Source organism: Macaca nemestrina, chromosome 6 (assembly GCF_043159975.1).
Source record: "Macaca nemestrina isolate mMacNem1 chromosome 6, mMacNem.hap1, whole genome shotgun sequence".
Classification (NCBI taxonomy): Eukaryota; Metazoa; Chordata; class Mammalia; order Primates; family Cercopithecidae; genus Macaca; species Macaca nemestrina.
Window position 1 is genome coordinate 113,000,253 of NC_092130.1, and position 20,745 is coordinate 113,020,997.

The 20,745-nt window shown below is 39.7% G+C and overlaps 2 protein-coding genes across 8 annotated transcripts in view; one reads left to right on the forward strand and one right to left on the reverse strand.

Moving 5' to 3' along the window:
- The first annotated feature begins 3,105 nt into the window (after positions 1-3,105).
- LOC105499456 (DIM1 rRNA methyltransferase and ribosome maturation factor) lies at positions 3,106-17,438 on the forward strand. Of its 3 annotated transcripts, none has more exons than XM_011772008.3 (12): positions 3,106-3,336; positions 3,679-3,752; positions 4,904-4,990; positions 7,186-7,247; positions 7,327-7,420; positions 7,506-7,555; positions 11,156-11,279; positions 11,719-11,811; positions 12,777-12,841; positions 13,526-13,589; positions 14,746-14,852; positions 16,659-17,438. In XM_011772008.3, exons 1-12 carry the CDS (start codon positions 3,258-3,260, stop codon positions 16,699-16,701), a joined length of 942 nt encoding a protein of 313 aa, XP_011770310.1. In that variant the 5' UTR covers positions 3,106-3,257; the 3' UTR covers positions 16,702-17,438. The 3 variants fall into 3 exon arrangements, with proteins under 3 accessions (XP_011770310.1, XP_024642716.1, XP_011770311.2); XM_024786948.2 differs by having other exon boundaries at positions 3,111-3,336; positions 7,506-7,637; XM_011772009.3 differs by lacking the exon at positions 3,106-3,336 and adding an exon at positions 3,529-3,574.
- LOC105499458 (kinesin family member 2A) overlaps positions 14,703-20,745 on the reverse strand; it is an 85,646-nt gene continuing 79,603 nt past the window's right edge. For all 5 annotated transcript variants that reach the window (XM_011772014.3, XM_011772013.3, XM_011772010.3 and 2 more), the window contains one exon: positions 14,703-20,238. In XM_011772014.3, the coding sequence (XP_011770316.1) occupies positions 20,153-20,238 (86 nt within the window). In that variant the 3' untranslated portion in view covers positions 14,703-20,152. The remainder of the gene's footprint in view (positions 20,239-20,745) is intronic.

The following is a 20,745-nucleotide window of genomic DNA, read 5'->3' on the forward strand; positions in this document are numbered from 1 at the left end:
ATTCTCCTGCCTCAGCCTCCTGAGTAGTTGGCATTACAGGCACATGCCACCATGCCCAGCTAATGTTTGTATTTTTAGTAGAGATGGGGTTTCACCATGTTGGCCAGGCTGGTCTCGAACTCCTGACCTCAAATGATCCACTCACCTTGGCCTCCCAAAGTGCTGAGATTATAGGCTTGAGTCACCGTGCCCAGCCACATATTTAGATCATTCTAAAGAACACATTTATAGAAGAATCTTGTTTATAGTATTCAGGATTCCTTCCTTCCTTCTTTCCTTCCTTCCTTCCTTCCTTCCTTCCTTCCTTCCTTCCTTCCTTCCTTCCTTCCTTCCTTCCTTCCCTCCCTCCCTCCCTCCCTCCTCCTTTCTTTCTTTGTTTTAGATGGAGTCTCATTCTGTTGCCTAGTCTGGAGTGCAGTGGCACGAACTCGGCTCACTGCAACTCTGCCTCACTGAAACCCAGCCTGAACCACCATTTAAAAAAACATAATATTTGAAGCTGGGCATGGTAACTCATGCCTGTAATCCCTGCACTTTGGGAGGGAGAGGCGGGCAGACGACTTGAGGCCAGTTCAAGACCAGCCTGGGCAACATGGTGAAAACCCATCTCTACTAAAAAAAGAAAAAAAAAAAATTAGCCTGCATGGTGGTACACACCTGTAATTCCAGCTACTTGAAAGGCTGAGGCATGAGAATAGCTTGAACCTGGGAGGCTGAGGTTACAGTGAGCCAAGATCATGGCACTGCACTGCAGCCTGGGTGACAGAGTGAGGCTCTATCTTAAAAAATATATATATATATATATGAGTTGTGTCTTTAAGAGCAAACAAGTTATCCAGGGGAAGGTTGAGAATGCAAAGGGAACAGTACTCACAAAGCCGAGGTATAAAGATGTTTAAGAAAGAAAAAGAAACTTGATGACGTTGGGAAGTAAATAAGTAAGGTAAATAGGAACTTAATGTGAGAGGCCTACAATGTTATTCTAGGGAGCAATAGTGGTCATTCATTGATGAATCAAAAGAACCATTTTGTCTTCTCTGCTCTTCTCTCCAGGCTGTGGTTAAACAGCAGTACACATTGGAGATACTGGGCTCCACATTTAGCTGGAAGACATGCCATGTCTTCTTGAATTCCTTCTAATCTTCCTCTCCCATTGCCCATAAAGGATCTTCAAACCTTCTCCGCACTCATGCCCTTTGTCCTACCACCTCCACAGCTCCTTCTCTACAGAAAAACTTGCCTTTTATTCATAGAAGAAATGCAACCTTTTATTTCACAGAAGAAATGCATCCTTTTATTTCACAGAAGAAATGCAACCTAGAGGCCAAGGTGGGTAGATCACTTGAGCTAGGAAGTTTGAGATCAGCCTGTGGAACAAAGTGAGACCCTGCTTCTACAAAAAATACAAAAATTAACTGGGCAAGGTGGTTCATGCCTGTCATCTCAGCTACTTGGGAGGCTGAGGTGGGAGGATCGCTTGAGCCCGGCAGGCGGAGGTTGCAGTGAGCTGAGATCATGCTGCTGCACTCCAGACTGGGTGACAGAGTGAGACTGTCTCAAAAAAACAAAACCAACCCCCACCCCCAAAAAAAACAACAACAATAACAAATCACACACAGCGTTTTGTGTCATGTTCATCCTTTTTTTTTTTTTTTTTTTTTTTAGACAGGCTATCATGCTGTCATCACCCAGGTTGGTGCAATCTTGGCTCACTACAAATACTTGGGCTCAAGTGATGCTCCCACCTCAGCCTCCTGTGTAGCTGAGACTACAGGCCTGCACCACCATGCCTGGCTAATGTTTGTATTTTTTGTAGAGACGGGGTCTCACACTGTTGCCCAGGTTGATCTGAAGTTTCTCAGCTCAAGTGATCCGCCCGCCTTGGCCTCCCAAAGTGCTGGGATTACAGGCATGAGCCACCTCTCCAGGCCATGTCCACCCTATTAACATTTGGAAGTGCCTAGCACAGTGTAGACTCTTTAGACTTGTGGAATAACAATGATTACTGAAATGAAACACATAGCTGAAGGTGCTACTAGGGTATATGAGACTTTTTTTCTGACTTAGAACTACATCAAAGAAAGAAGGGCCTAAGACCAAGGTTTGGGAATGCACACAATGAACTGCTCAAAAGAAAGTTAGCTTTAGTAATGACAGGAAGAAGCTATTTCTTCAGCGAAACAGAATACACACAGAAAAATTTAAGAGAGCCATTACACTGGCTGGCAAGACAGATGTGGATATTGTGGCCCTGGTACTCACGGAGTTTATAGTCAGGCACACTGTCCTAGCACAATGACCAATACGTTATCGTATTTACAGCGTTTTGGAGTTTCTGTCCATCTCTCTCAACAGAATAAACTTTGAGGTAAGTTTCTTACGCAGACTCCCCAGCAGTGTTTGCTACACAGTTGGAGCTCAATAAATGTTTACGGAGTGAATGATGAGGCACAAAAGGAATTTGTTGAATTATTTGTTAAATGAATCAAATAATTTTGTAGGATTCACGGGCTGTCTTCTGCACGATAAGCTTCATTCTGTGGGTCTGAGTTTCTCCTGGTTCCCAATTCTGTGTCTTTTTGTGAATTATCTACTTTATAGCTGGACCTTTGTATTTGTTCAAGATAATTATTCTTCTATTCCTAATAGAAGCAACCATAGCCCTAGCGAAACCAGAGTTAATTCCACTCTTGCAGTTCTTTTCCCCAAGGCAAGCAGCAAAAAATGCATTCCCACAAAAGAGCAAGCTCATCCCCAAATTCCGGGTTTCCCACCCCCACAAGCTGCAGGGAAACAGGAAGGAGGCACGTGAATACTTCTTCGGACCTCAACGATCCCAGAACTTGGCCTTCTAAAACATCCATAGGCTTAACCTCATCATATAACTTAAACAGCCTTCGCAACACCGAGAGCACCACACCAACACCTTCTTATCCAGCTCGGGTTGGGACAAGAGCTCCAACTCCTGACTGCAAGCCTCTGTAGCGCGGTGTCTTCTGGGATCTGTAGGCTCCCGCAGTTCGGCTTTCCTCTCTCGGTGACTCCAATTCCCGGCAGTCAGTGGGCTCCAAGGTCCGCCCTCTTTCTGGAGGAGGAGCCCAGAGCTTACGGGAGGGGGCGGACCTTTGCCCCTCCCGAACTTGGGCCGGAGTGGTGCGGGCGGCGCGAAGCGGCGATTCCCACGTGTTGGCCTTCTCACGCTAGCCCACTTTGGTCCTCCTTGAGGTCCCGGGCCTGTGGGCCCGCTTCCTGCCAAGATGCCGAAGGTCAAGTCGGGGGCCATTGGCCGCCGCCGCGGGCGGCAGGAGCAGCGCCGGGAGCTGAAGAGCGCTGGAGGTGCGGATGCCCGCGAGGAAGCTGGGGTCGGGTCAGGTCTTCCGGCAGGACCTAGCCTGGGGTGCGGACCGAGACCTGATCGGCGGAGGCCGGTCAGGACCCGCTCCCGTGAGCGCGGAAGGCAGGGGTGGGTCCCCGAGTCGGCCGCAGGCCCTGCGCGCAGTCGTTGGCGTCCTTTACAGCTGGAGGATGAACTTAAAAGAGTTTGGCAGTCCTGGCGTGACATTTCATGGCCCTGGTTGGCTCAGAAATCTTCCCCCTACCCATGCGGCTTTCTTCTCTGGGACTGTCTAATATCTAATCTCAGTAGGAAAATTAAGGCTGTTTCGTGTTTTCTTACAGGACTCATGTTCAATACGGGAATTGGGCAGCACATTTTGAAAAATCCTCTCATTATTAACAGCATTATCGATAAGGTGGGTATGGAAGAGGAAAGGGAGAGAGTTGTTGGTTTATTAATTTTATTCCTGTGAATACATAAGGGCAGAAAGTCTGCCTGCCATAAATTAGATGCTCTGTAAATATTTGTTGAATGAATCAAATAATTGTCTAGGATTCACGGGCTGTCTTCTGCATAAATAAGATTCATTCTGTGGGTCTGAGTTTCTCCTGGTTCCCAATTCTGTGTCTTTTTGTGGATTATCTACTTTATAGCTGGACCTTTGTATTTGTTCAAGATAATTATTCTTCTATTTCTAATCACTTTTTTTTTTATCACTTTTAGTTTTTATGTACTCCATCTATTTATGTCTAAACCACACATTAGAAAGTTTGTTCCCCAGAAAAACATATAGTACCACATATAAATTATTTGATGTATTCCAGTACCACATATAAATTGCTTGGAGTATTACTCCTATCTGAGTTATTGATGTTCTCTTATGGTTATGGATGTTTGGGTGCTAGGAAGTGAAATATACACGGTGCAGATTACACTTATGGTTAAAAGCAAGGAAAGCATCTTGGAGTTGTAGAAAGAGCATTACATAGTTAAAGGATCCTGTTGGGCTTCGTGTCATTTGAAAAATGAGAAAAAAAAAAAGGTTGGTGTACTATTTTAACCTTTTTAGCTCATAGTTTCCTTTGAGCATCTGATGAAAGCTGTGGCCCTAGAATATTACAGCTGTGTGCAGACATTCAATTTTGTTTACAGTTGCTGCTGTTCTGCATCCTTGAAATCATAGGTGGGTTGAGAATTGAAAAAACCTCGTCCAGCAAGTACAGTCCTTTCCCATTTGAACTTGTTGATGTGAACAGAGAAGGTAACAAGAGGCGACTGGAGTATTTCTAGATAGAAATCAGAATGTCAATCCCAGAAATGCTGTTCCTGCTTTTCTGACTCCTAAAGTTGAGCAGTATTCCTCCAAGTTAGGAGAGGTTTTAGATTTTCATTTGCACCAAATGTTATTGAGGTAATTTTGTTAACCACATGGATCATGAAGAATCTAAAAATGGAGTCAGATTAAGAGTTCTTATCAGAGCACATGTGAGTAAAGATGGTCAAGTGTAAATTAACTTCTGTGTTCTGATGTGCCAGAAGAGCTAAAGTGTTCGTGCTTGCTTTTAGGCTGCCTTAAGACCAACTGATGTAGTGCTAGAAGTTGGACCTGGAACTGGCAACATGACTGTAAAGTTGTTAGAAAAGGCAAAAAAGGTAAAAAGGGGATTTAATGTTTGGTATCACAAATGACTAGGTTAGCAAGCTCAGTTGGTTTTCAATCTGAATATGTTTTAATTAATTGCTATTATTTTAGTAGTAACTCCTGATCCCTTGTTGGAAATTTTGTCTTGGAAAATATGAGATATTTCGGTCGGGTGCGGTGGCTCACGCCTGTAATCCCAGCACTTTGGGAGGCCGAGGCGGTTGGATCACGAGGTCAAGAGATTGAGACCATCCTGGCCAACATGGTGAAACCCCATCTCTACTAAAAATACAGAAATTAGCTGGGTGTGGTGGCGGGTGCCTGTAGTCCCAGCTACTCCGGAGGCTGGGGCAGGAGAACTACTTGAACCCAGGAGTCAGAGGTTGCAGTGAGCCAGGATTGCACCGCTGCACTCCAGCCTGGTGACAGGGTAAGACTCTGCTCAAAAAAAAAGAAAAAAAAAAAAGAAAATATGAGATATTTCAGTCAGGAAAACAGAAACCACTTAAGTATTTCAACAGGGAATTTTTTTTTTTTTTTAAGATACATCTGGGAGCCAAACAGAATAAGCAGCACATTGTTTACCCTGTAAAGACAGTCTATATAGAAGTGGGGCCAGGAGCTGTGGCTCACATCTGTAATCCCAGCACTTTGGGAGGCTGAGGCAGGAAGATTGCTTGAAGCCACGAGCTTGAGACTAGCCTGGGCAACAAAGTGAGACCCAATCTCTATAAAAAATAAAAAAGAGGCTGGGCATGGTGGCTCACGCCTGTAATCCCAGCACTTTGGGAGGCCAAGGTAGGGGGATTGTTTGAGTCCAGGAGTTTTGAGACCAGCCCAGGCAACATAGTGAGACCCGTCTCTAAAAAAAATAAAGAAAGGAAATTAGCCTGATGTGGTACACACCTGTGGTCCCAGCTGCACAGGAGGGTGAGGTGGGAGGATCCCATGAGCCCAGGACCTCAAGGCAGCAGTGAGCTATGATAGCGCCCACTCCACTCCAGCCTGGGCAGCAGAGTGAGACCCCATCTCTTAATAAAAGTTTTTTAAATAAAAATAAAAGAAGTCAGTGAAACCTCAGCTGAAATTGGAATAAAATTTCAATTTCGGCCTTATTTGACATCTATTTCATTTACTTGAGAAGTTATCTATGCCATGTATTGTGTATCTCAGTAGATGTGACATACTTACAGTAAGAGCAATCGCATTGTACGTTCTTCTCTAACAACACTGACTGCACAGACGTGGTATATTTTCTTTCATCATCTGTTCAATTACAAAGGATGGAGACAAATGAAACGTGATTCTATTGACTATATGGGTAGAACTCTCACATAATCTGGTTGTCTACTTTTCTGGGTGATGGTGGTTGTTCGTTCGTTCGTTTGTTTTTGAGACCGAGTCTCGCTCTGTCGCCAGGCTGGAGTGCTATGGCGCGATCTCGGCTCACTGCAACAGCTAGTTTTTGAATTTTTTAGTAGAGATAGAGTTTTACCATGTTGGCCAGGCTGGTCTCAATCTCCTAAACTCGTGATCCACCCACCTCAGCCTCACACCCGGCTTTTTTATTGTTTTGATTTGAGATGGAGCCTCATTCTGTCGCCCCGGCTGGAGTGCAGTGGCGCAGTCTTGGCTCATGGCAACCTCTGCCTCCAGGGTTCAAGTAATTCTCCTGCCTCAGCCTACTGAATAGCTGGGATTACAGGTGCCCACCACTAGGCCCAGCTAATTTTTTGTGGTGTTTCTGTTTTTGTTTTGAGATGGAGTCTCTCTCTGTCGCCCAAGCTGGAGTGCAATGGCACGATCTCGAATCACTGCAACCTCCACGTCCCAGGTTCAAGCAATTCTCCTGCCTCAGCCTCCCGAGTAGCTGGGATTACAGGCACCCACCACTGCACCCTGCTAATTTTTGCATTTTTAGTAGAGATGGGGTTTCGCCTGTTAGCCAGGCTGGTTTCGAACTCCTGACCTCAGGTGATCTGCCTGCCTCGGCTTTCCAAAGTGTTGGGATTACAGGCGTGAGCCACTGTACCTGGCCCATTTTTGTTTGTTATTTGAAGTAGGCGAGTACAATTGAAGGAATATTGGTGGTAGAAATGGGAAAAGAAGTTTGTCACGTAAATCATGTAAGAGTTCCTGTTGGGATAACAATAAAATATTTATATTCCATAATTAAGCTAAATAATTTTTTTTTTTTTTTAATTAGGTTGTTGCTTGTGAACTTGACCCAAGGCTGGTAGCTGAACTTCACAAAAGAGTTCAGGGCACGTGAGTATACATAATAGAATTAAAGTCATTTCAATCTCATGAAACAATGGTCTTTTTACATTTCTTCTTTTCTCATCAGGCCTGTGGCCAGCAAACTTCAAGTACTAGTGGGTGATGTGTTGAAAACAGATTTGCCATTCTTTGATACTTGTGTGGCAAATTTGCCTTATCAGGTATGTTCTCACATTTTCAGAAACATGATACTAAGTGTTTCTCTGATGTGTGTTTCCTGGAAATAACTAGTTAATTCTCTTACAGATCTCATCGCCTTTTGTCTTCAAACTGTTGCTACATCGACCTTTTTTCAGGTTTGTGACAAAAGACTAGAGTTACTGCCAAATTTTGAAAGACTTACAATTCAGGTGGTGAACATAGCCAAAAATGAGTCAGGTCAGTTGAAAAACTACTGAAGAATTTTTATAGAAAAGTTGATTTGTATGGAGGTCTTTCTCTCTTTTTAATTGAGAGGTTATTTGGGGACAGTATGCTAGAAGTCCTGTTTCTGAGACCAGACAGCCTTTCCCTATTTTTGAATCTTCCTGCCGTTAAGCCTAGGTTAGAATTTTTATTACCTTATGTCTAGACAATTGCAGTGGTTTGCTAACTGGTCTCTAGTATAAGAGGTCTTCAGAAAGTTCATGGAAAATGTGTATTATGAAAAAAACTATGCATGGATTTCAAAATGTTTCTGCACCACAATAAACTCTGTACTAAGTGAACAGGATCTCGTGTGAGGCCCTGAGAAGGATAAGACATCAGTTTGAAGAGAGCCCGTATCAGAGCAACATGAACTCTGCTAAAATTGAAGTAAGAACAAACATCCAATTTATGGTGAAGCCTGGTTGGAAGAATGGTGAAATCACTGATGCTTTACAGAAAGTTTATGCGGACAATATTCCAAAGAAATCAGCAGTTCACAAATGGATAACTTGTTTTAAGAAGGGATGAGACAGTGTTGAAAATGAAGCCTACAGTGGCAGACTGGCCACATCAAATTTGTGGAAAACATTCATCTTGTTTGTTCCTTAAGTGACGAAGAAAAACATTGAACAGCACAAACAATAGCCAACACCACAGACATCTCAGTTGGTTCAACTTACACAATTCTGACTGCAAAATCAAAGTTAAAGTTTCTACTTGATGGATACCCAAACTGTCATACCCTCTTTTCTGAAATATTTTATGAGAAAACAAAACAAAAAACATTGTACTCAAATCAGCTGCAGATAAAAGCAGAGTTTCCAGTGGAAATTTTATATAACTGGGATCAAGATCCTGAAACATGGCTGGGTAGAGTGGCTCACACCTGTAATCCTAGCACTCTGGGAGGCCGAGGCGGGCAGATCACTTGAGGTCAGGAGACCAGCCTGGCTAACATGGTGAAACCCTGTCTCTACTGAAAATACAAAAATCAGCTGGGCATTGTAGTGGGCACCTGTAATCCCAGCTACTCGGGAGGCTGAGGCAGGGGAATCGCTTGAACTCAGGAGGCGGAGGTTGTAGTATGCCGAGATTGTGCCACTGCACTCCACACTCCAGCCTGGGCAACAGCGAGATTATCAAAAAAGAAAACAAGATCCTGAAGCATTTCTTCAGAGAATTGTAACGGAGATGAAATATGGCTTTACCAGTGTGATCCTAAAGACAAAGCAGAGTCAACATAATGCCTACCAAGAGGCAGAATGGGTCGAGTCAAAGCAAAAGCAGACCAGTCAAGAGCAAAGCCCATAGCCACTTTTTTTTTTTTTTTTTCTTTAATGCTCAGGGCATTTTGCTTGCTGACTTTCTTTAGGAACAAAGAATGATAACATCTGCTTATTACAAAAGTGTTTTGAGAAAGTTAGCTAAAGTCGTAGCAGAATAACTCCCAGGAAAGCTTCCCCAGAGATTCCTCCACCGTAACACTTCTACTCCTTCCTCTCCTCAGACGAGGGCAATTTTTTGAGAGTTTCAATGGGAAATGGTTAGGCATCCACCTTACAGTCCTGATTTGGCCCCTTCTGACTTACTTTTTATTTTATGAGACAGTCTTGCTCTGGTTCCCAGGCTGGAGAGCAGTGGTGTGATCTGCACTCACTGCAGCCTCCACTTCCTGGGCTCAAGCATTCCTCCTACTTCAGCCTCCCAAGTAGCTGAGATTACAGGCATGTGCCACCATACTCAGCTAATTTTTGTATTTTTTTTAGCGATAGGTCTTGCCATATCGCCCAGGGTGGTCTCCTACTCCTGAGCTCAAGTGATCTGCCCACCTCAGCCTCCCCAAATGCTGGGATTATTACAGGCATGAACCATGGTGCCCGGCCCTTCTGATTTATTTTCGTTTCCTGGTCTTAAAAAATCTTGAAAGGGTATGCTTTTTTCTTCAGTTAATAATGTAAAAAAAAAAAAAAAAGACTGCAGTGACATGGTTAAATTCCCCAGAGCCTCAGTTTCTTTGCTACAGACTAAAAGGCTGGTATCATCACTTACAAAAGTGTCTTGAACTTGATGGAGCTTATGTTGAATAATAAAGTTCATGTTTTTTCTTTTTTTTCTTTTTTTGAGACAGGCTGGAGTGCAGTGGTGAGATCTCAGCTCACCGCAACCTCAGCCTCTCCTAGGCTGGGCTCAGATGATTCTCCTACCTCAGCCTCTTGAATAGCTGGGACTACAGGGGTGTACTAGCATGTCTAGCTAATTTTTGTATTTTTTTAGAGACGGGGTCTCACCATGTTCTGCCCAGGCTGGTCTTGGAGTCCTGAGCTCAAGCGATCTGTCTGCCTTGGCCTCATAAAGTGCTGTGATTATAGGTGCCTTATTTTTATCTTTTAACTCAATATTTCCATGAACTTTGAAGTCACTTTCTACATTACATACTAGTGGCTTTCAAACTGCAAGTCAAAAACTATTTAGTGGTTATAAAATTAATGAGTCATGACCACCTTTTTTTTTTAATGACATGGAATGGAATATATCAGAGGGCACTGCATGTAGTCCAGGTGATTATAGTTCTGTGAAATTTTTGTTTTGAAATACAATATAAACACATAGACATGCAGACATTTGTGGCTTGGCTTGCAATGCCAAATGTATTTTTTAGTGTGACTCATTGTCAAAAGTTTGAATGTCAAAGTGTAGCTTTGAAGATGCTCTTCTGTTCATTAACCCCTACAAAGTCTCCCCATTGCCTGCTGAATAAAAAGTCTACATCTTTTAGCTGGGCATGGTGACTCATGCCTGTAATCCCAGCACTTTGGGAGGCCGAGGTGGGCGGATCACCTGAGGTCAGGAGTTCCAGACCAGCCTGGCCAACATGGTGAAACACTGTCTGTACTAAAAATAGAAAAATCGACCAGGGGTGGTGGCGTGCACCTGTAATCCCAGCTACTCAGGAGGCTGAGGCACGAGAATCACTTGAACCTAGGAGATGGAGGTTGTAGTGAGTCGAGATTACGCCATTGCACTCCACCCTGGGTGACAAGAGTGAAACTCCGTCTCAAAAAAAAAAAAGTGTACATCTTTTAACCTGTCAAATCAAGGAGACATTGAACATCACAATCTGCCTTTTCAGCCTCACCTCTTCCTTAAAGGTGTCTGCTACCCCATAAATATATTTCTGCTGCTGAAACAATGTATTTCACTTTGTTTTCATAGAAGAGGTGATGGACTAGTGCTGATTTGAAACACCTTCTCATCCAGTCTTTAAAGGCTTATATTTGCAAGCTATCTTGCAGTGAGGAGTACAGCCATTATAAAAACAAAGCCAGCTCTCTCATTCTGTGGCAATAAAAAAGGCTGAAAGCGTTCTCCTACCTTATAATCAGCTGCCAATGCTTTGCTATTTCTCTCCCAAGAAAATTCATTGCAGTCAAAATTCATTTTTGGTTGACAATGACCATTTTCCTTATTCCTTTCTGCTTTCTTTTCAGATGTGCTATACTTATGTTTCAAAGAGAATTTGCCCTCCGACTGGTTGCAAAACCCGGAGATAAGTTATACTGCAGACTCTCAATTAATACACAGCTCTTGGCACGTGTGGACCATCTAATGAAAGTAAGTGAATTTTGTTTTCTCTTTTTTTCTGAGACAGAATCTCAGTCTGTCACCTAAGCTGCAGTGCAGTGGCTCGCTGCGATCTCTGCCTCCCATACTCAAGCAGTCCTCTCACCTCAGTCTCCCGAGTAGCTGGGACTAGAGCTGTGTGTCACCATGCCTGGCTAATTTTTTGGTACTTTTTATAGACACAGAGGTTCGCTATGTTGCCCAGGTTGGTCTTGAACTCCTGGGCTCAACGATCCATCTGCCTTGGCCTCCCAAAGTGCTGGCATTACAGGTGTGAGCCAAAGTGCCCAGCCAGTGATTTTTATTATTGAAATAATCTACCTTAACTCATCCTTGAGCATCTAGTTGTGCCTTCTGTGAGGATAGCATCTTTGGATACTAAATAAAAGTTGCCTTTGAGAGTACTACTTAAATACTTTTTCATTAACAGGTTGGAAAGAATAACTTCAGACCACCGCCCAAGGTGGAATCCAGTGTTGTAAGGATAGAACCTAAGAATCCACCACCACCCATCAATTTTCAGGTGAGGTTAAAATATTGGCTTAATCAATAAAAGGAAAAAAAGTCCAGGCTGGAAGATGTGTGTCTATAGCAGCAGAAAAATATTGAATCAACCTAAATATTCAAACATAGGAAAATGCTAATTAGGACACATCCCTCTGCTGAAGTAGATAGAATAATTTGATGCAAGGTAGTTATAAAGTGAGACCCAGTCTCAAAAAAAAAAAAAAAAAATTGAATAAAACTTGGAAAACAAGGTAAAATGAAAATAGTTGTTTTAAAGTAATATTATGGGTAACATATTTTAATTGTAATTGCTTTTGAGATTTAAAAACAAGAAAGAAGACCACTTGATGTAAAACTTTACTACAGCCACATTAGAGAAAAACACAATTGTGTGTGTGGTCAACTGGTGGTAAATGGAGTGGTTTGTCAGTAACTCCTTCAAGGAGGTTTAGGGGTGTTGCACAGGCAGTATCTGAAGTCATGTCTGTTTTGAATCTTATTTTTGAAAATGATACTTAGATTTAAATAAATGCCATGTTCTTTGTTCAGAGGTGGGACCATTTTGTTTTTCCTCCACTTTCTTTTTTTAAGATGGGGTTTCACTGTGTTGCCTAGGCTGGACTTGAACTTTTGGTCGCAAGCGATCCTCCCACCTCAGCCTCCCGAGTAGCTGGTACTACAGGCATGCAGCACTGTGCCTGGCTTTATTTTTTCAAATTAAAAAAAAATTGTCATGCTTTCACCCTTGTCAAAAAAAATTCTGAGGAAAAGACATATTCAGTGAAATGCACCAAAGTACAAAAATCAAATGTGTGTCTTACTTTTGCGTCTGTGTGCCAGCCAGATCAAGATACAGAACATTTTCTTCACTTTAGAAAGTTCCCTTCAATTTTATATATTAAAAGACAAGGTAATACCTAGCAGGCATAGACAAGAACAAGAAGTTTGTAATTTGAAGAAAATGTCTATCTTCTATTTCAGGAATGGGATGGTCTAGTAAGGATAACCTTTGTTAGGAAAAACAAGACACTCTCTGCTGCATTTAAGTAAGTATTACACTAATTTCTAATGTGTAAAGGACCAGCGCTCCAGATACTACGCTAGAATTTGGTCCTTTTCCTGAGCAGCTACCCTAAAGCATAAAGATATGGGTCCAGACAAACTTCATCTTTTTAACTATCCTTAGAGCTTGGGAGGCAGGAGAACTTAATGAAGAAAGTTTGCTGGAGTTGAGAGTCAGATCAGGTTTTTTTTGGCAAAACAGGAAAACACTCCCAAACTCTGACCATACATCTGCTCTAGTTTTTTGTTGGAAAAATGAGGCGATGATGGACCCCTTCGACACTTGTGAAGGTTATGTGTCATCTTATTAACTTGGGAAAATGCAACTCATCAATTTGGGGTTCAAGGGTAAAAGAGAGGTGAGACAGTTTTACAGGGCTTGGAGATTTTTTTTAGGGGATGTTTTGTGGAGGGTCTAGAACTTCTCTAAGAATTTAAGAGGTATTTATCAGGATTTTGCACTTTAAATATAATTAGTGTTTGCTGCATAAGTTTAAATATTCAACAACTTTTAAAATTCCTTAATTGTACCATACAGAACATAGATTTAATTTCATCTAAAATGAAATTATTGCTTAAATGGCTTATATATTAGTAAAAAAAAAAAAGTTTAAGAAATTACTCTGACTTTGGAATAACAACAGTGGCATCACTTCTTTATGCTACAGATCAAGTGCAGTGCAACAACTCTTGGAAAAAAACTACAGAATTCACTGTTCAGTCCATAATATTGTAAGTAGAAAATGTTCTGCAGTTTCATTGATTTGTTTTCTTTTAAAATGTCCATTTTTATTCTTGTTGATCTAGCATGAGATCATTTTGTACATTCCATAGGATCCTTAAAAGACAATATAGAATGCATAACTAGCAAAATTTCGACTTGAATTCTGACAGGTCAGTGCTGCTGTATATCCTGTGGAACAGATAAGAGCAACTTTGATTACTCCACCCTGTCCTCTAACTACTGACAGTTGTTTTTAGCCATAACAAGAATCAGATTCAGCAGTTACAGGTTCCTCAAAGCTGTAGATATGTGTAGCTTGCAAAACTTAAAATAACTGTGTACAATTTACTGTCCTCTGAATTGTGACCATGTCTTGTTTTTTGCTCACACAGCAGTTACAAATATAGTTATTAATTTCTAAGTTTAATACCCAGAAATTGAAATAAAGTTCATATGGCTCAATAGCAGATTTCTGGTTGTGAGCCTCATGCTTATCATTTGTGTAACAGTGTGTGTAATGTGATGTTTGCTAACTTTTTAGCTTCCAGTTTAATTAAACAGGACAGAGATAAAGGCCAATTTTCTTTTTATTTTTTATGACTCAGAACCTATATGGTTTAATGTATCACAATACTATCTGCATTTTCTCTTTTATGGGGAAAAAGTCATTAGATAATCTGCCTAAGTATAATAGAAAAATATTAAGCTAGATTAAGAAAAATATTTGGATAAAATATGTGCATTAAGTGTAAAATCCTTAATATTCCCAAGGCTTGGGCAGGTCACCTCTTTGAGAAAAACGAGGTGGTTAAGGTGAAATCTGTAGCAAGAAACTGCATTATTTTGAAAGGAGTAACAGTTGCTTTAAAATTTAATTTACAGTTTTAATTATTTGTGAAGTCTGAAACTAATAACTATTACAGAATTTTAAAGAAGAAAATGGCTAATATAGACAGGATTACTAATTCAAGGTATTCCAAGTTTTTGTTAATAAAGATCAGCCACTTAGAGATCCATGTCTTATGTAAACAATCAGGCCTTCCAAAGTCTTATTAACAGATATATTAAAGGTGACTATTTTATGACTTACTGAACTAAAAAAAAGAGTCAAGGTGACCTCATTAAAGATATGTCGTTCATTTATTCTGAATCTTATATTGATAGATAATACCAGAAGATTTCAGCATAGCAGATAAAATACAGCAAATCCTAACCAGCACAGGTTTTAGTGACAAACGGGCCCGTTCCATGGACATAGATGACTTCATCAGGTAATTACATTTTTGTTTTCCTAAGTGTTTACATTTCTTTACTGTGACACCTTCAGATTAGAGATTTTAAAGGCTTTTAAGCGGTATAAGGTGCTACCTGGGAGAGTTATTGCATAGCACTTCCATGGCATGGAATAGTATTTGGTGTAGAAGATGGAGGCTAGTTAGCTGCAGCAGAATGAACGTTTTCTTTAAGAACAGTAGTAAAGAACAGTCCGAGCCAGAAGATTGCCTTTGTGTTAATGTGGTGTGCATGTTCCTCCCTTCCTGCTCCCTCCCCAACTCTCATTCATAGTCTTAGTCTTAATAGCTTATCCCTCCAAAATAGTCCATAAGGTAGAAAAATCATAATACCTGTAACTAGATCTGATTTTTAAAATTTCCTTACTGGGAATAGCTGTTGTTAAATCAATCTTAAGCATACAATAATGCCAGTTAGAATCTTACCTGGTTATCCATTTAGTAATAATATAGTTAGTTTTGTAGCCTGAGGCAAGTTCTATACTTCTCAAGTAAAAAGCTGTCATAATTATCTAGGTAATTTAGACCAAAATTTGTTTGGCTTGAATTAAGCAAGTAAGTCTTATGAAAATAGAATAAGGCTTCAATTAATTACCCAGGTAATTACTAACCTGTACTTACTGTTTTTAATCATTAAGATGTTAACTTTCAGAAGTTCTTGCCTATTTAGCCAATTCACTTTTAAAGCTTCCATGTTCTAGAGGCTGAATACAAAATGAGGGTAGTTTGTTCTAAAAGTCATTGGTTTGACTTTTTCTAAGCTGGAAACACAGTTCTATATAACTAAGACAAATGGAGTTTATATTTTATTGGCTGGCTAGCAGTACTACTGAGTCTTTTTAGATGTTAATCCTAGGCATTGAATACTATTCATAAGTATCTACTTTGCTTTTTTAGAAATTTATCTGGACCTGTTTCTATGGGCCAGCCTAAAAATAACCTCAGGTCTAAAGAGAAATATTTTATCTTTTCCTTCATTTTCACTAAATTTCCTCAAAGATATTGGGCATGTGCAGTTTACTAACTAGAATCTATTAAGTACACAGGTATCTACAGGGAGAAATCATGTGTATTTAATTTGAATATAAATAACAGCTCAAGAGAGGAAGAAGGGGCATGTAAGATTGGTTATTCATCTGACTTCTGCCAATTCCAAACAGCTTCTTGTTCAGTTACCTTGAAACAAGTGCCAGTGAGTTCTTAGGCCTGGGATAATGAGTCTAAGATAATTTTAGTCAAATTCATTACTACATAAAAGCTATAATGAAAGAGGCACCAACATGGCATGGTTTAACCAATACGCATCTTATAAATTTAGTCAGACAGTAGCATTTCTTTTTTTTTTTTTTTTTGAGACAGAGTCTTGCTCTGACACCCAGGCTGGAGTGCAAAGGCACAATCTCAGCTCACTGCAACCTCTGCCTCCCGGGTTCAGGCAGGTCTCCTGCCTCAGCCACCCGAGTAGCGAGGATTACAGGCATGTGCCACCATGCCTCGCTAATTTTTGTATTTTTAGTAGAGACAGGGTTTCACCATGTTGGCCAGGCTGTTCTTGAACTCCTGACCACAGGTAATCCACCTGCCTCAGCCTCCCAAAGTGCTGGGATTACAGGTGTGAGCCACGGCGCCCAGCCAGTATCGTTTCTTTAATAACTAGTATTAGGAGTGGGTGGGCTCTGTCAGCATGCTGTATTCATGTTTTAGAATTAATGGTATAGAACTATATACCATTATGTGCTACAAATTAGCATTTCAGTACCATTCCATTTTGATTTCTTTTTTCAGATTGCTACATGGATTCAACGCAGAAGGTATTCATTTTTCCTAGGTGTTTGGAACACAGAATTTTTCAAGGTCAAGAAAAGAAATGAAGTTTGTATTTTTTGTATTTGAGAAGATAATGCTTTTGCTTTAGAGACATAATTTACTTGACTGTTTTTGGTTCGATACTACTACTGTTGTCACCATTTATGATTCTGAATTTTTAAGTTGGAAAGTTCTAAGTATCCAAGTTTTTAATATATAGAGCTGGTCCAATCTATTCACAATAATCTTCAAGTTCAGGAGCCGCAGAGACGCACAACTTTACACTTAAACTTATTATTTCTAACAGTTTATTGTATAAAGATGTTACTCTTCTATTTACTGTTATATACTGTGAGGCCTTCTTTAGGCCTTTAGCTCTGTTCCTCCAGTAGTAAAACAGTTAAAATATGCTTCACTAGTCACACATTCCCCATACCATTTCATGTTATTCACATTCCCTGTACCATTTCTTGTTATTCACATGTACAGTAAAATAATTGTTTTTTAAAGTATTTTTATTTTGGTTCTCTCATTCTCTTCCCTATTTATCCTGTACACTGTCTGTTATGATTGCCTACCTCTTTCGCTATCCTATAGCATCAGAGACTTAGGGTTCTGGGTAAGCCCAAGTCTGCTACTGCCACCGAGCAGTGCCAGGCATATTAAAGGGCATGACTCCCTACATGTAAAATGAGGAAGCTAAACTGGAATGAAGTTAACAGTAAAATTATCTTTTTTTATGGTTCTTAGGTAGATAGCTATAGGCATAGCAAAATTTCAAAGGGTTTAGTAATTGAAACTGGTTTTATAGTTTTATATTTGCTTTCAACTTCAGAAAAACAGCCATTTCCCATAACTACAGGTTCCCAGTATTCCTGTGATTTCTGGACAATTAAAATTTCCAGTACTTTTTTCATATACCTGGTGCTTAGTTTTAAGCTATTTTAAAACTGTCAGATTGAGAATTTCAATAGATGTCATAAACAAGTTTTATTAGCTACTATGTTTAAATCAATATAATACTAAGTGTTGTTAATATACTATAATAGTTTTAGTAGCTATTTTGTTTCTATAAAAAATTAATAAAAATATCTTTATTGATATTTGGCTTTTTTTTAATACCTAAATTAATAGAAGGAGTGTTTCCAATTAATTTAACAAAGCCAGATTTGAAATCTGGCTTCAAAGTCATATAGTAAATGTTACTACATAATTAAAATAATGCTTGTTCTTGATGTGTAATCCAGAACAAAAGCGTCAAGCTGCTTTTGTTAAACAAATATGAAATATACATAAGGGTAGATTTTTTGTTTAATTTCACAAAACTCTTTTGCGAAGTTCACTTGTATCATCTCTATCCTTATAGTCAAAATTTTAAGATTTAACTTGGCTTTCTCGGATTATTTCCCTCTACCCCTATGAACTTCTGAGTTTTAGTTCCTTTTCTGGCCTTCAGTTTTCACTATCTGTAAAGCTGAAGGACTGTATTATACTACCTCCAGTATCTTTTCTGGTACTAATTTTTAAAATACCTGATCAGAATGAAGCCATCATAGTATAAGGCAGCATATTTGTCTATAAGGAGACTTTCCAAAGACAGTACCCATCCAATGCAAATAATAAATTTGAAGCTAATCTGTTGTGCTTTAAATGAGCAAATTCACGTCTTTATTGCCCTTTGAAAGTTGGTTAATCTCAAAAACTACCTTTTTTAAAATATCCTCTGCAAGGTCAATTGTAACAGTTCTCCATCCTTCCTCTTCCCTTTGAAATAAACACAAATAGAATATATCTTACAGCTGCAAGAAAACCTGAGTCCCTTCCAAAACAAAGGTGATTGAAGTAAATTCTAAAACTTATTCCATAGACTTCATTTATTAATAAGCATATTGTGAAAATCTACATTTGTTTTAGATTTCATGTTTACAGAGCTTTTCACACTTGTATTAGGATCTTTCACAACTACTCTCTGGGTTTTATGAACAGTAAAGTAAAGAATCTGGCTCATGTGACTCTCTATTCATAGCTCCCCTTTGGCTCCTATGAAGGAGCTGGTAGTTCCCTGGAGTAAATAAATCAAAACAAGATATCCTTGGGAGATTTTTAGCTGTTAATCTACTCCTGGACCCCATCCTGGGAACTGAGGGAAAACTCCTAGAGAGATATACAAATCTTTGAACAAAATATTTACATGAAAAGTGGCCAGTTTTCTTCCTTGGAGTAGCAATCTGTAAAAATAAGTGCTGCTGTTTAAAAAGTAGCATGCCCTACACCAATGTATTAGTGAGAATTTGATGATTCTCACCAAATAACAACGAAGTTTCACATTTGGTACTGGATGGAGCTTGGGTTAGATCTGCCTTTTAAGGCAAAGTCAACTCTTTCAGCTTAATTCTTTTTCAAGGGAGTAATGTACTGTCTATACTTGGCTTAAACTAACTTCTATTATGGACTACTTTCAATGTACATGTAAATGTTCATGCATCAGAAGCCAATTTCCTTTAACAGTACATAGAAAAGGTGTATTTTGGGGTGGTAATGAACACTTCAAATTAAGTAATGATATTGGTAAGGATCAAATTGCACTATTTTAGTCTTGTTAATACCACACTGGCACACACACTGCATATATATGTATTTTCCTAAGATAAAACTCTTCTCAGAATTTCATTACTTTTTATTATACACCAACTAGTTTATATTTTAGTTCTTTACAAAGAAAATGCTGAGAAAAATTATAATCACGTTATATGGTTTTAAAATCATAATTCCAGATTTCTTTACATATAAGATGGAATGGTCCAGCAGCTATATCCACTGTCACAGACTTTAGTTCCGTTCAATGATATGGCACATCCTGCAAAATTAACTAGTCACACACAAAAAATGTCTCAAATACAGTAAAAATGTACACACAAAGGTAATTTACAATGACAAATAAGGAATGTAATTTTTCTTGGCTGTGCTTCAGAAATTTAGGGTCAGTAGCCTTAATCAAGGCACAAAGCAGGAAAAGGTGAGCACAGCTGTCTCTAGGAGTGGGCAAGGTATGTACAATCACTGATGAGGTATGCATGCACGCAAAGGATTTAAAACTGCTCAGTCTCACTACAAAAATTGAACTGAGTTAAAAGGAAATGCTGTGGCTTCCCCCTACTATCTGGCTCTGGATCGAGTCCACAGTCTTACTTCATCAAATAGAAAATAAAACTGACAAGGATCTCCAAAAGTAAATCACTATTTGCGTAAATGAAACAAAATGCTTCATTAATCCCAATTCTTGGTTGTGCCTCCTGGACTAGAAGCATTTTGTAGACAAGAGTGTTTCACAAAATTGAAATGTAATTCAGGTGAAGGACAAAACATTTTCCACAGACACTTAAAATTCCAAACTTTCAAATGGCCCTTACAGCTGAACCGTTGTATGTTACAGTAGTGAGGGTTCTGGGAATCCTTTAGCAGCAAATGCCGGTTTAAAGGGCACGGGGTCTCTTAGGGTTGATTTGCTTGCTGGCTTGTTCCTCTTCTTGTAGAGCTGCACGGAAAGATTTCACTTTGTCTTGGAAAAAGAAAAGAAAGAGGGAATAAGTATTGTATTGTATGCAGTAAGAGTTTACAACTTTATGGGTTCGATCAAGTCAGCTGTGTTATTTCCTAACAGTTACTCAGTATTTTTCCTTTTGTTTTTGTTGTCTAGAAACTCAGAACTAAATACAGTGCTGAATTATTACAAAGTTTTTTGTTACAGATTTCCAGAAATATCTATTTTTCTATATCTTTCAATAGCTTTCTGTTCTGTTTGGCACATTTACAGTTCTTTGTTTTAGTTTATTAGAACTCCTTCTGGAGCACAGGCAGGTTTTACATGTGTAAAATACATAGTCTACCTTTTTTTTTTTGAGATGGAGTCTCACTCTGTTGCCCAGGCTTGAGTACAGTGGCGCAATCTAGGCTTACTGCAACCTCCACCTCATGGGTTCAAGCAATTCTTCTGCCTCAGCTTCCCAAATAGCTGGGATTACAGGTGTGCACCACCACGTCCAACTAATTTTTGTATTTTTAGTAG